The 14,259-nt window shown below is 42.4% G+C and overlaps 2 protein-coding genes across 4 annotated transcripts in view; one reads left to right on the top strand and one right to left on the bottom strand.

The window, feature by feature from the left end:
- LOC125887559 (general transcription factor II-I repeat domain-containing protein 2-like) overlaps positions 1-14,259 on the bottom strand; it is a 476,753-nt gene that overhangs the window by 277,333 nt on the left and 185,161 nt on the right. The gene's annotated exons all lie outside the window — the stretch shown is intronic.
- gins3 (GINS complex subunit 3) lies at positions 467-12,201 on the top strand. Of its 2 annotated transcripts, none has more exons than XM_049574524.1 (3): positions 467-784; positions 4,113-4,346; positions 11,581-12,201. In XM_049574524.1, exons 1-3 carry the CDS (start codon positions 584-586, stop codon positions 11,809-11,811), a joined length of 666 nt encoding a protein of 221 aa, XP_049430481.1. In that variant the 5' UTR covers positions 467-583; the 3' UTR covers positions 11,812-12,201. The 2 variants fall into 2 exon arrangements, with proteins under 2 accessions (XP_049430481.1, XP_049430482.1); XM_049574525.1 differs by having other exon boundaries at positions 468-754.

Genomic DNA, 14,259 nt, shown 5'->3' with positions numbered 1-14,259 from the left:
AGCATTAATCATTTTTTCCCAGATCATACCAAATGTGACATTGTCTCAAGAGATATAGGCGGGAAATGGTGGGATATTTTGTTTTATCTATTTGTGAATGTCCAGCCAAAATGTATGTATTAACTACATGAGAGAAATATATGGTCTGTGGTTTAATATCATTTTAACAAAATGAGCACGTATTTGGCCTAATCAATATTAGAAGGATAAATGGCGTTCATAATTTTGAAATGTGTTTCTTTCGTTTTGGGGGGTATAGGTAAAGTTAGATGATAAGTTCTTAGTTTATTCATTGAGTTTTTATCAAAGTTGTGTAAGGTGTCATTTTTGCTTTGTCTGCAAGTTAATAAAAAAGATTTCTTTGACTGACACAGATTGAATCTAATCGACTGCTCTGGTCTGGATCAGTGCGATATCTATCGCTCTGGTCTGGATCTCACAAGAGCGCTCTGATTGGTCAACAGGTCCTGGCGCCAAAACCGTGAAGCGGAAGAGTTGTAAACAACACAGGAAAGAAAAACAGGAGACGTTTCTGCTCGATAATTCAAGAAATAGATTTCGTAAAGACTCATTCAGGTACAAAATGGATACACAGTCATATCAGCCTGTACAGGCTGGGGTGGGGATGGAAGAGAATTTTTTGTCTCTGGACGATATTTTGTTGTCTCATGAGAGACTTCCCATCCGGACTGAGTGCCGTTTTCCCCGGCTGGGGTTTCTGGAGAAGTCCAGTGACACGCAAGACATACTGGAGGTCGGTGAAGTTACTGGAGACAATGTCATGGTAGTTACACATGTTTGTTGGTGTATTTATTCAGAGTTACCAGTATCGATCAGCAATACAGCTAAAAGCAGAGACCAGGCACAGGTCTTTTGTTATGTAAAGACAGTTCATACAATCTCATTTAATATTCAGCAGTTTACTGTTAACGTTACCTTTCTGTACTGGCATTGTCACATACGAAAATTTATTTAGACTGCTAAAAAATTAAACAAGGCCCCTTTTAATTAAAAAAAATACATAATAATTGCGTTAAATAAATATCAACTTTAGTGACGTCAAGTCATTTCATAGTGGACACTGATACATTTTGCAGAACTCAGCAGTAAAAATTAAATAATTTATCACAATCAAATGTCTTTGTTCTGTTATTGGTTGGCTGAATTGAACCTCAACATCTAACAACAGAGGTACCTTTACGTTACAACTCACATTTCATGAAAACGTAACGTTACTTGAAGAAGTAAGTCGTGTTACATTTACCCATATTTGCCCATATATATCGTCTTAGATTTTGGATATGGTAAGGTTATTAGTGTTGTCTTTTCCTTGCTGAATTTACCACACTGTTCTAGGTGTTGTATTATTTACCTTTACCCGCACAGCATTATATTCACATTACTGATGATTTGGTCAAATATATTGTGATATTAATTTGGACAGACAGACAGATACATACATACATACATACATACATACATACATACATAACAGTGTTTCCCATACATTGGCGAGACTATGGCGGCCCGCTCATCAGAGCAGAACGCATTTTTAAGTGGAATACTGATATCCACTTCGTGATATTCTTGGAAACACCCGGAAAACATCAGCAGAGAATTGTGTGGCTGTATTTAAGACAACTGTGAGCCTGCACAGCAACACACAGCACCATTGAAGTAAGCCCTGAAAACTTTTTCTTTCTCATTTGGCTCATGGAAGTTACATGTCACATCATGTTGATGTAGCGATGTGAAATACGATCCGGAGTTTTCATGGGCGACTTATTTTGAAAATTGACCGGATACTCTCGTCTTTGCGGCTGACTTCCTGTTAGACTCATTTAGTCTGTGCAACTTGACGCGCCGTTGCGCGGCATCCGTCAAAAATAGCATTTCCTACCTGACAGAGTGAGCTACATTTATAGAGGTCTACTTATAACATTTATAGAAGTAATAGTCCATTCTGATAGATATTTCTTACCTAACAGAATGAACTACTCTACTTATAATTACATTTATAGAGGCTGTATGTCTGCTTCTCACACATATCTGACCTGAGTAAACAATGTTTTTTGCTAGGGCAGGTCATTATGAGTGAGAGGCTTAGTTCATCAGACTAGTGTGACAGGAATGGGTAGTGCAAACTTTCAGAACACCGGCGCATATTTTTAGCGGAGCACCCAGCCGCTTCTAGGCGGCTTCTGGTGGAGTAGCTTCCATTGACTTGAATGGCCGCGATTAGCTCCGGCAACCTGCGCTTCGGGTTGTGGGTTGCCATAAATGGGCCTGTCCCCGAGTCATTCAACAAACAGAAGGCTTTTGATATCTTCTTCTTGAAGCCGCGTAAAGGCCCTGATACACCAAGCCGACGGTCGGCCGTCGACCAAAGTCGGGCCGTCGGTGAGCGTCTGTCGGCCTAGTTTTTGCGGTGTGTCCCGCACCGTCGGCCCTTTAGCGTCTGCGGTTTTTCAGCCGATTGAGCATGTTGAATTGGCGGCGGAGCTAGTTGGTGAAAGAGATCACTCTGATTGGCTGTTAAGTTTTATTCACTCGCCCCTGTAGCAAGTGAATCTGCCTGTAGTGAAACTGGGGCTAACCACGGTGCTTCCTCCTCAGGTTCCACTTCACTCAGCTGCCTGACAGATCTGCTGCTTCTTCTCACTTTAACCTGAATAACACACGGGAGCTAGCTGGGAGCATGACCAGAGGGAAGCACAGCCAGTAAGCCTCTGCTAGCTTCCCAGCTAGCCCCGGCTCTCCGTTTGGATCCAACCGGAGCACCAAGTCCTGGTTTGTTATTCAGGTTAAAGTGGAAAGAAGCAGTGGGTTTATGGGGCAGCTGAGTGAAGTGGAGCCTGCGGAGGAAACACCGGCACTGTCTGAATGTAATAGCCAGTGGAGGTGCTGTGGTGCTCAGCTGCACAGATAGGTAACACCTCAGCTGTCAGGATGTACCACTCTGTCACTCCGCTCTCTCTCATGCAGGCGCAGAATGTACGTGCCACTTGGCTGTCAGATCTAGTCCGTGTAGTGTGTTCAAATGCAACTGAGACAGGGCGAAGTAAGACCACATAGACGATGCAACAGTTGGCTTTCGTCGCCGCTAGTTCTTTGATGTCGGTTTGGTGTGTCAGCACCTTTAAATTAAATGCTCTGATTCAGGGTGCCGTACTTGCAAATCGTGAGGGAGGGAGGGAGGGAGGTAAGAAGGAAAGCAGTAATTTGGGTCTGTTTGTGTGTAATTAATTTGAGTCTTGCCTTTTGTTTTCTTTTCGTGTATTTTGTATTGTTTTGCGTATCTGTAACTGTGTTTGTGAGTGAGAGAGAGAGAGAGTTTTAAAAGAATATTTTGTCTGCACATGATTTAAAATAATAAAATAGCCCTCCAGAGGCAGAGTCATTTTTCTTTTGATTACTGAAATGTTTAACCACTAATCCATAGCCGTATTTTAAGTGTAACACTTCACCATAACATACCACTAGTGTTTTTATCAGTAAAAACAGAACATTTTTCCACATAAAAAGCACAAAGATGTTGAAATCTATAACTTGGCTCTCAGAATTCACCAGATTGATGCCTTTAAATCAAATATATACAAAATTTCCCTCCACTCTTTCATACTGCTCAGTGAGGTCTTGCAGGGAAATGGGTGAAAAAGAGTCCAAAATTGATGGTCGGAATAGGGTAAGTGGAGAAGTGAGTAGAAGAGGGGGTAATGCTAGCCCGGAAATGAGTAATTTTATCGACTAAGTATGAGAGAAAATTACTGCAGTTACAGGCAACACAGTGCGTTCCTCACAAGATGGCACCTCGTCTAAAAAAAATTAACATGACGTGACATTAACCTCACATTATCTGTTGTGCTTGCTGGCTCACTGTCCATTATTATCGTTAACATCTGTGCTTTTTCCAGTGCCATAACAAGTCAGAATGTTTGCTGTGATTAAGTTAAATCAAAACGCAAAGAGCATTTCATATGAACATGTTGCTTTAAAACTAGACAGAGTGGACACAGACCTATGCCTGCACAGACACATATACCTGCAGTATGCACCCCAGAGAGCAGAGGTCTTGACAATTTATCCTCTTCTGAATGTTTCCTTAATCTCAGGGTACAAAGATGGAGCTTCCTCTGTGGCTCTCAAAGGGTTTGTATGAGAGGAAGAGGAGAGTGTTGACAATCGAGCTTCCAAAGGTGTACAGAGAGGGCTGGAGGACTGTGTTCAATGCCGACCCCAACGTGGTGGACCTGCACAAGATGGGACCCTACTACTATGGCCTGGGGTCCCAGATGCTGCACTTTGACAACCCAGAGAACCCTGAGATTGCACAAACGCTGCTGCAGGTGAACTTCATGCACAAACATCAACACAAAGAGTTCATTTAACACTAGAAAGTACCAAAAATCACTGATACTGAATGTCAAACCTCATTGTTGGTATTGGCATGAAACAATTTATAATAGCACCCAGGCAGGTCTACACTGTTGAGACCATTAACAAATAAATATTTAAATCCAACAGGGGGGGCTTGTTTTACACATTACATTTAATTTGCAATGGTTTCATTAATTTATCAAGCACACAGCATGTCTCTGCAGACCCTTTAATGCAGGGTTTGAAATTAACACCCACCAAGCGCCAAATGCGGGTAGATTTTTGTTTGGCAAGTATATTAAAGAGGGCTATCCATCACACTGGCAGGTAAATGTTTATACCGAAATTGACATGTAATAAAATGTCTGTGCTGTGTTTTGGTGTCATTTAAGAACACTCTGCTCTGCTGTCAGTGTCGGAGTTTCACAGATACACACACACACTACAAATGTGTTTTTATGCACATCTATACGGTGCCGTTGTTGATCGTCTTGAGCTCTCCTAGTTTTGCAGCACTACTTACTGTGCGGGACGTCAGCTGATCTGCTAAAATATCACTTGCCAATGTATAGCCGTGTGTGCACAATTATCACGGTAACAAAATAATAGCACGAAGGCTCTGTAGTTTGAATTAAAATGACTAACTCTTAATTGCCTCCCACATTATCAATGGCAGCACATTACATCTTCGCTCTTTCCATTTTTACCTTTAAGAATAAAAGCCATCGTCAGATACACTGCATCACTGCTGATCAGAGGGAACGTATTCTCATACTGAGAGTGTGGTGATGAGCTGTTCAATACATGAAAACGTTTTGCTTCAGATTTTGCTCTGGCCTCTTCTTTAAGTTTGTTTTCAACAATTTACCTTATTATCTCAATGAAATGTACTGAAACACATGTATATGTGACACAAAGAGGCAATTTATTATTTTGGCCGTTAAAAAAAAGGCTTGGCTGGTGGAGTTTTTCTTCTACCAGCCCTCTACTCTACTTGGCCAGTGGTGAGTCAGAAAGTTAATTTAGGACACTGGGTACAAAAGAAACTTTAAGTGTTAAAATATAGGATCTTAACTCTTTAGTGGGACCCTGTAAAAATATTAGTAATAGTGTAAGAACATTCTTTAAAATGTGTCTGGAGAGAGATTTTAAGGGCCCTATTTAGATGGTCTAAAGCGGACGGCGGAGGGCGCATAATCCATGTCGCAAGTGTCATTGCTATTTAGATTGCAAGCACAGTTGTCATTTTCACGCCCTGCGCCCTCGTCATCTAACTAGCAAATGAACTTGCGCTTCTCTGGGTGTGTTGGTCTAAAAATGACGAGTGGTCAGGCGCAGTCATCATGGCGCGTTGCTGGTTAGATGACGTAAAAAGCAAATGTGCCAGTGACCAACAAAAACCTGGTCTAAAGTCAACGGCGCAGTATTTCGCTGTTAAACAAGTTGGTAATATGTGTCTCTAGGCGGGTGCACAGCACGCATGCACTCTGCTCAGACACACACGGAGCAGCCACACATGCAAAAGATAACAAATAAAAATATGATTACAATGTGAAAGGTTATTATTGTGCACATTAAAATATTTATCAGAAACACGTCTTAATGGTCAGTCATTAATCAGAATGATCTAATCGCAGTAATAATGGTCATCATAATCTGGGAGGTCCAAGCTCGCAGTGTCCGAATATATGGAACTGCCCTCCACGGGCTGATGATGCATAGCCTGTAAAATGAACTTGTCTTTCCCAAATGAATTGTGATCATTTTGGCATGTAATCACAAAATCAAAGATTTGAAAACGTTTGATAAACTTTATTTTTGACATAAACACAACAATAACCAGCTTCTAGCCCTACAAGTACAAATGTACATTTAAAAAAAAAGCTTTTAGAACGTAAAACTGAAGATCATCTTGTCAGGAGGAGGAGGATGCACAGCGGCCACACAGTCCGCCGCACAGCCGGGGGCACTCGGGGAAAGCTCCGCAGCCCGCGCGCAGCCAGACCAGACGGGCCCGGGTGCAGCCACGGGACCAGCCCTTCCTGGACCTTCGGGCGGGGGGGTTCAGGATGCTGGAGAGGGAGCTGGGCTCTCTAACCTCCCGGGTTAAAATAAAATTGAATAACTTACAATTTGTTGACAGCGTTTCTCCCGTGCGCTCTCTCTTTCTCTCTCGCAGTCTCACTCTGTTTCTTTTTTTTTTACTTTTCTAAGATGGCAGATGCTGAATATATACTCCCTATCTGATGCTGTGGCTGTTTGTGGTTGGCTGAGAGGGATGTGAACTTATTAGTTTGCAACTGTGTTAATCAAATCAGGTTGGGTTTCCATTACGCGTGCCAAACGTGCCAATCTCCTTTGATATGACATCAGATGTGACGGGACAGTCGATATAGAGATACATTTATCGTCTCCTCAGCTGTAAAACGCTCACTCTTCCCAGTTGGTAGGTCCGCCATCTAACTAGCTCTCCGCCGTGCGCTCCAATCGTGCCTCTTTTAAAGGGAATGAGAGGTGACACTCTGATTGGCTTATTGAATGATACGCCCAAAACACACCCATGACTAATTCACAGAGTAAGTCCAACCCTTTTAGACTCTCCACCATGGCGCACAGTCTGAAAACGCGCTGTCTAACTAGCAAGTGACTGGGACACACCCATGCGCCGCACGCCTGGCACTTTGCGTTTTAGACCATCTAAATAGGGCCCTAAGTGTTATTGTTCACTTGTGTTTTCATGAGAAATCAAGATTTATTTTTCAGCTTGTAATAGCCAAAACAGCTTGTTGTTGTTTTTTTTATTTATTTTTTTTTTGTTTTAAGATTTCTCCATAAACGTGTGGTCAGATTTCATATAAATACATATTGCATTGTGCAACAGCCCAGATGCTTTGCTACAAAATTTCACAGATCAACAGATGCAATGCAGATCTAAAACAGACACAGGTGGTGTTATTTGAGATGGTACAACTAGGGGGTGCAATCAGATCAGAAAACATGGCAGACTACTGGTTGTTTGTCTCAACAGAAGCAGTCTCAGTAGCCAGAGGAGGACTTGGCAGCAGGTCAAGATAAAATATAAGAATATCCTGCTTGCTCTGTCTCTGTGTCTCTCTGGGTGTGTCCCTCTCCTTCTCTGGGATGCATTCCTTATATGGCCGTTGTCAGTTGATCTCAATTGGCTGTGAATTTGCTAGCCAATTGGAAACAAAGTGGGGTGGGGATGGGAGGGCAATCACATATTCATGTGGTTTGGTGTACATATACAATCTTTTTTTAATGCCTCAGTTTCATTTTATTATAGTTTTGTTATTAGTTTGATTTGGCTTTATTGTTGTGTTTTTTATCTTATTTTTTATCTTGTTTTTTAATACTTAATGTTTTCTGATTAATTATGTTATATATGTGTCTTTTAGGTGTCTGTTCTTGTCTATTGAACATTTTTTGATCATAGATGGAGCTAATCCTCACCTTAATCCTGCTACAGACCAGGATTGCCTGGCAGTATAAGTTACCACGGTTACTAGGCTGGGATTCAGGTTAACCACCTTGATGGAACGGAGTTGTGGCTCAGGTTGATGGAATGGAAACCAGGGTTTAGCTCGATGTATCAGGCTTAGCCAGAACCATGGTTTCCATGGTTACTGATGTGAGGCTAATCTTAGCCACTTTGATGGAACGGAACTCTGGCTCACATTAGCCAGACTTGGCCATTTAAGCCTTTGCCTTTAGCCTGCTTGATGGAATACCTCCCAGGGCGACTGAGAAGCAGAAGACCTACTTCTAGACTGACGAGGAAACTACATTCATGCTCCGACAGCTAAAGGAGCTAAACATCTTCATTTGTTGTTAGCTTCCTCTTCGGGTCAGTCGGAACTAGTTCTACTAGTCAGAAATTCGATTTTCTTTTCTGCATGTATACTCAGACAAGACGAGAAGTCCGACTTGAGTGATTAGCAGAGCTATGAGCTTAACTCGACTACTGTGTGCATGTAAACGTACTGATTGGCAACAGTCATTCAATGATGATGCCTGTGACATTTTAGGTTTTATTTGACTTTTAACACTTTTGTACTATGACTGACTTTTGACTTTTTGTAGCTTTTTTGCATTCCACCATGACCTGCAGACAGTTATCCAGCATGACATTTTGTGACAGTAAGTGATTGGATTTCTTGCCAATATGCCAATATTATCAATATATCCACTTTTTCCCTACCTAATTTTAGTGATCATTAAGTCTCTTCTGTAGTGGAATTAACATCATATTATACACGCATACTCTTATCTTGATGGCCCACCAGCAGATTGAGACATGAAATGGAATGTTTTTCAATGTATGTAATATTTATCCATCCAGCCATTTTCATCTGCTCATCCAAGGCCGAATCACAGGGGCAGCAGGCTGAGCAAAGCATCCCAGACATCCCTCTCCCCAGCAATGCTCTCCAGCTCCTCCTTGGGGACCCCAGGGCGTTCCCAGGCCAGATGAGATATGTAATCCCTCCAGCATGTTTTGGGTCTGCCCCGTGTCCTCCTACCAATGGGACGTGCCCAAGAGGCATCCTGATTAGATGCCCGAAACAGATCAACTGACCCTTTTCGACGCGAAGGGGCAGCGGCTCTACTCCAAGCTCCTTACCCTGTCTCGAAGGCTGAGCCCAGCCACTCCACAGAAGAAACCCCTTTTAGCTGCAGTTATCTGCAATCTCATTCTTTCGGTCACTACCCAGAGCTTATGACCATGGGTGAGGGTTGGGACGTTGCCAATAAATCGAAATCTTCCCCTTCCGTCTCAATTCCCTCTTCACCACTACCGACCAGCGCAGCGCCTTCATCACTGCAGAAGCGGCACCAAACCGCCAATCCATCTCAAGCCCCATTCTGCACTCACTCATGAACAAGACCCTGAGATACTTGCTTGAGGCAGTAACTCTCCCTCCATCAAGAGGGGGCAGTCCACTGGTTTCTGGCAGAGAACCATGGCCTCAGATTTGGGGGTGCTGACTCTCATCCCAACCGCTTCACACTCAGCTGCAAACTGCCCTAGTGCATGCTGGAGGTCACGGTGTGATGAAACCAACAGAACTGCATCATCTGGAAAAAGCAGATATGCAATTCTGAGGTCCCCAACCCGAACCACTTCCTTCCCCAGTCTGCGCCTCGAGATGCTGTCCATGACAATCACAAACAAGATTGGTGACAAGGGACAACCCTGGCAGAGGCCAACACACACCGAGAACGTGTTTGACCTTACGACGAGTATGCGGACACAGCTCTCACTTTGGTCATACATGGACCGGATGGCTCCTAGCAGCAAGCCCGTTACCCCGTCCTCCTGCCCTCCCACAGAACCCCCACAAGACCCCACGAAGGATGTGGGCATAAGCCCTCTTCAAGTCCACAAAGCACATGTAGACTGGATGGGCAAACTCCAACAACCCCTCCAGCAGCTTTGCAAGGGTAAAGAGCTGGTCCACTGTTCCATGGCCAGAACGGAATCAGCATCACTCCTCCTAAATCTGAGGTTCGACAATCGGCTACACCTGGCGCCTTGCCTTGTAATAATTATTCATAGTACAAAATAAGAAAAAAACATTTGGCCAATTCTGATAGTTCATTTTAAAGCCAATATTGGCCAATACTGGTGACGTATGTAATATTGTGCATCCCTGACACTACTGTCTAATACTTCTCATACGTTATAATACCTCAATACATTTTCATTTCACTTGATAAACAGAGATTAAAAGATTCAATAAATGGGTTTTTTCATTAACATTTCTGTTATTTTTACTTCATAAATGGCTTTGGACATCAAAATTGCACATCACACCATTGACCAAAATATATTTTGCTATCATCCCTATTTTCCTAACTTAACAAATGTTTGTTATGAAGACTTGTTTATTGCATGCAGTACAACACTGTTGCACTATACAGTTAGATAAATGGTGCATAACTGCATTTCTGTAAAGACCCTTTTAAAATGTGACTTGTGTGGCAGTGTGAAGACTGAAGACACTGTAAAAATCAGTAGGAAACTATGATTTCCATTTGATTGGAGGTTGATTAAGCAATATCACACTCGAGCTTCGGCACTCAGTCTGCGGCCTCGTGCCTACGACCAAATCACAGCCGTGACGATATACAAGTATAACATCACAAGCTCGAGTGTGATATTGCTTTAATACAGCAGTTCAACAGTTAAATAAGCAAGGCTGATTAAGAAATGTTGAAAAATGAGGACAAAATAGATTTAAGCATTTTATTTGTCTTCCGCCAACAAAAATAGTTCCCTCAGGACTCCGCTGTCACCGTTGCTATGCAACGCAGACATGGTGCACCAGGCACTTACTCTTTATATACATTTATCTGCACATTTCCATTAATTGTGCGTTAATTGTGAAATAAGTGTCCGGTGACTGCATGGTGGACTGTCGCTTCACAGGCACAGCTGACTCTGCCTTCTGATCTGACAGTATGTTGCTTTTCTCCAAGTCATTGAGCTCCGCTGATGAAACACTGACAAACCTGGATGTGTGCTCAGATGGATTCAGCTTCTCCTCTCCCTCATCTTCCTCTGATGACCATTCATAGTTCAATTCAAAACTTATTTTAGGAAATAAATCCATATTTTTGGCTGTTTGACAGTGGATGAATTAATTAGCCTACAACGCAACTGCTGACCTAACTGACACTAACCGTCAGTTTTGATTTGATTGTTGATTGCAATCAGCTGTGAGGCGGGGTGATACATACACAGTGAAATAACCGTGATGTTGTACTCCAATATCGTCACCGTTTTACTGTCTCTCGACCAATGAGATTGCAGGGCCAGAACTAACTGTTGTATAATAGACTGTATACTAGCTATACTTGTAAAATGTTAGAACTAGAGGGGCCAGCTCTTGACACACACTCTTTGATGTTTCAATATTTTTAAGATCCTTTTTTTTTTTTTTTTTTAAGATGGTTTTGCCTGAGGCAGGCAACATGTAATTATACATATCCTAAGTTTAACATAAAATTTAACATCAGAGGCGTATGCTGGTTCATGAAATAGGTTACTCTGATTCAAAATTTCACCAGGATGCCTTCATGTAAAATAACTCAGCTGAAATACTTGTGCCTGCACCCCTATATATGTCTTTGTTTTCTCATCTAAATGGTGGCAAATTGTTGATATCGTCCTTCATCTAGACATTCATCGGTCGCTTCAGAAGGAACATGGACTCCTCCCAGAATGCCTACAACGAGGACACCTCTGCGCTGGTAGAGCGTCTGGACTGCCTGGAGAGGGTGCTGTTCACATCAGGGCAGAGTGGCCTCAACGGTTTCCAGAGCTGGGAGAAGGGCCAGGCCTCACAACTCACCGCCTCCAGTCTTGTTCTCAACTACCGCAAGAGAAAGATTGCGGATGTACAGCCCTGACCTTGACCTACAGTTTAAGGAGAGAGATGCTGTTCAGAAAAGAGTCAGTAATTCAGAGCAAAACGGCAACACTGACTTTTGCTATCATTTCCATTTCCACTCACAAATCCACCCTCTTCCTCTTAGCCATGCTCTCCATGACGGGATGATCACTATTTGTAGACTGTATGTTATTTATTTTTGTCATGTTGTATGAGCATCACGTGTTCCTGACAATTTGACAGTGTGTTTATGGTCACTAGATGTTTCACCACTAATGCTGAAACCATTGATTAATAACTTGATTTCTGATTGATTTATGAATATGAATAGTTGGTTGTTCAAATTTTGATTGTTGATGAATTGTTTTAACTAGGGCTGTCAATAGATTAAATAAACTAATGAATCTCGCATTTTGAAATTCATTAATCTAGGTTAATCGAGATTAAAACTTTTCCTCTAATGACTAAATCGTCTTATAAATTAATGAGAAATCACTTCAGACAGCGTGTATTTTAGACACTGTTGTTTAATTGTATTTTTTTTTTTTTAAACAACACAAAACTAAACACAGAGCTGTGTTTTCAAAGAGGCTCAGCCCTATAACTCAGACCTATCAAGTGCCAACCAGGTATCTAAATATCCTGTATGATAAATTGTGTACAAAAAAAGAAAGACAGAGATAGAGAGAGATGCAGGACATGAAAATGAAAAGAGGAAGATCTCTGCTACTTTAGCTGGATTGGGCCTAGTCATCTTTGACTTTGATCCAGTTGCTGAGACAGACAAGTCTGACATTTTCTGGAGCCGGTGATGCTCTCCTCCTCTGGACAATGTAGCCTGAGAGTGAGAACAGCCAGTCACAGGGCACTCTGGTAGCTGGGGTTGACAGGTGTTTCTTTGCAATTGCTGCAAGCTTCTTATGTGTCTGCTGCCTTACTGACCACCAATTTAGTGGACAATCCCCCATCTGCAATTTAGGCTCGGCTCTGTAGTGGTCCAGAGTCTTGTCAATGGACTCCTCTTCCTCTGAATCAGTGTCAGAGAAGGCCAACAAGAAGGAAGACCTCTGCTTTTTTGGATCCTCTGCCTCTCTTCCCTCGGGTTCAGAACGCCGCCCACCTTTGTCTTCTTGCATCAGGTTGCGCAGTAAAGCCCACACCTGACCTCTTTCCTCTTTGGGGAGGCACTTCAAGTCCTTAAACCTGGGTCACACAGTGTTGCAATCTTCAGCCATGTTTGATTGGTATTCTCTTTGCGACTGGCAAGGTCTGCAGTAAGGTGGCTTTGAATTTCACCATGTAGATGGGATTATCATCGGATGATTCCATCACTCTGGACAGGTGGCACAAGTCTGGTAAGACCACTGAACAGGAAACATACTGCTCTCCTCCCAGTAGTTCAGTCACATATCTGCAATAAAAGGCATGTTTTAATAAGGGCCTTAAATCAATCACTCACTCATATACACACACAGAGGACAGGGGAAAAAGGATTAAAGAAAATACTAGCAGAGTGGAAGCACAAGTGGAGAGAGAAAAAGAGAGAAATGGGGGATGGGAGCATAAAGTATGAATATAGGCCCCACTCAAAAATAAAATACTCGCGGGAGAGCACAGACACATAGCTTACATACTGAGGGATACAGACGGAATGAGAGACTGAGTAGGCCACACTCAGAAAATATTAGCAAAGGGAGAGGGTAAGTAGGCCTATACCAGGGGTGATTGCTCTGAGACAACAAGGGAGGCTGAACTTCCCCTAAAATTTCATAGAAGAAATGGTCAAATATGCACTATTGAATTTACATTAAAATATGAATTTACATTGCATTGAACGTGTGCTAGGATGCGTTTAACATCATGACTATGATGTTCAAACGTCAGCTGTTAATCACCAGTTTTCAAACCCCTTTGTGATTGACAGGGCTTTTGAAACACACCCCGGCATTGTTGCATTTCGAGCACAGGGGTGGAGGTGGAAATCTTTCCCTAGGAATTGGGACACCACTCACTACGTCACCGCGCCAGTTACGTTCACGCATACGTAACTATTTTAAACAGGAAGCCGTGAGCCATCTACATTTCCAACCGGCATCTACAATGGAGTCTGCAGTTGAGTTCATCCTACCGTATTCACCATGCTTCGTTTGATGAACGACAGACAACAAAATGATATGTACGACAGGAAACTTCTGCTAGCTAGCTAGCTAACCAGCTAACATTACGAGGCAACATAGTTATACTAGCTGGCGTGTTATCGTAATGTGAACAATCCAACAGCATAGCTTTCTGTCAACTCCAATATAGACACTGTGAATAGCAATAAAAAATTGTTATACCGTTCTCTACACAAATACAGTTATTTGAAAACGTTTTTCCAAAAGTTCAATGTTTATTTGCGAAATTATACGTACGTGTATGAACTTTTTTCCCCGTCTCTTGCTTGGTTGTAGCCATGGCGACGTCT

The sequence above is a fragment of the Epinephelus fuscoguttatus genome, linkage group LG4 (assembly GCF_011397635.1).
Source record: "Epinephelus fuscoguttatus linkage group LG4, E.fuscoguttatus.final_Chr_v1".
Classification (NCBI taxonomy): domain Eukaryota; kingdom Metazoa; phylum Chordata; class Actinopteri; order Perciformes; family Serranidae; genus Epinephelus; species Epinephelus fuscoguttatus.
This window is presented reverse-complemented; position numbering and strand designations above follow the sequence as displayed.

What these genes read in the sequence shown, in the direction of transcription:
- gins3 (XM_049574524.1), top strand. Translation starts at nt 584, where the DNA reads ATGGATACACAGTCATATCAGCCTGTACAGGCTGGGGTGGGGATGGAA. An exon ending in TTACTGGAGACAATGTCATG is followed by an intron (nt 785 to 4,112) that starts GTAGTTACACAT and finishes CCTTAATCTCAG; the next exon opens with GGTACAAAGATGGAGCTTCC. An exon ending in TTGCACAAACGCTGCTGCAG is followed by an intron (nt 4,347 to 11,580) that starts GTGAACTTCATG and finishes TCCTTCATCTAG; the next exon opens with ACATTCATCGGTCGCTTCAG.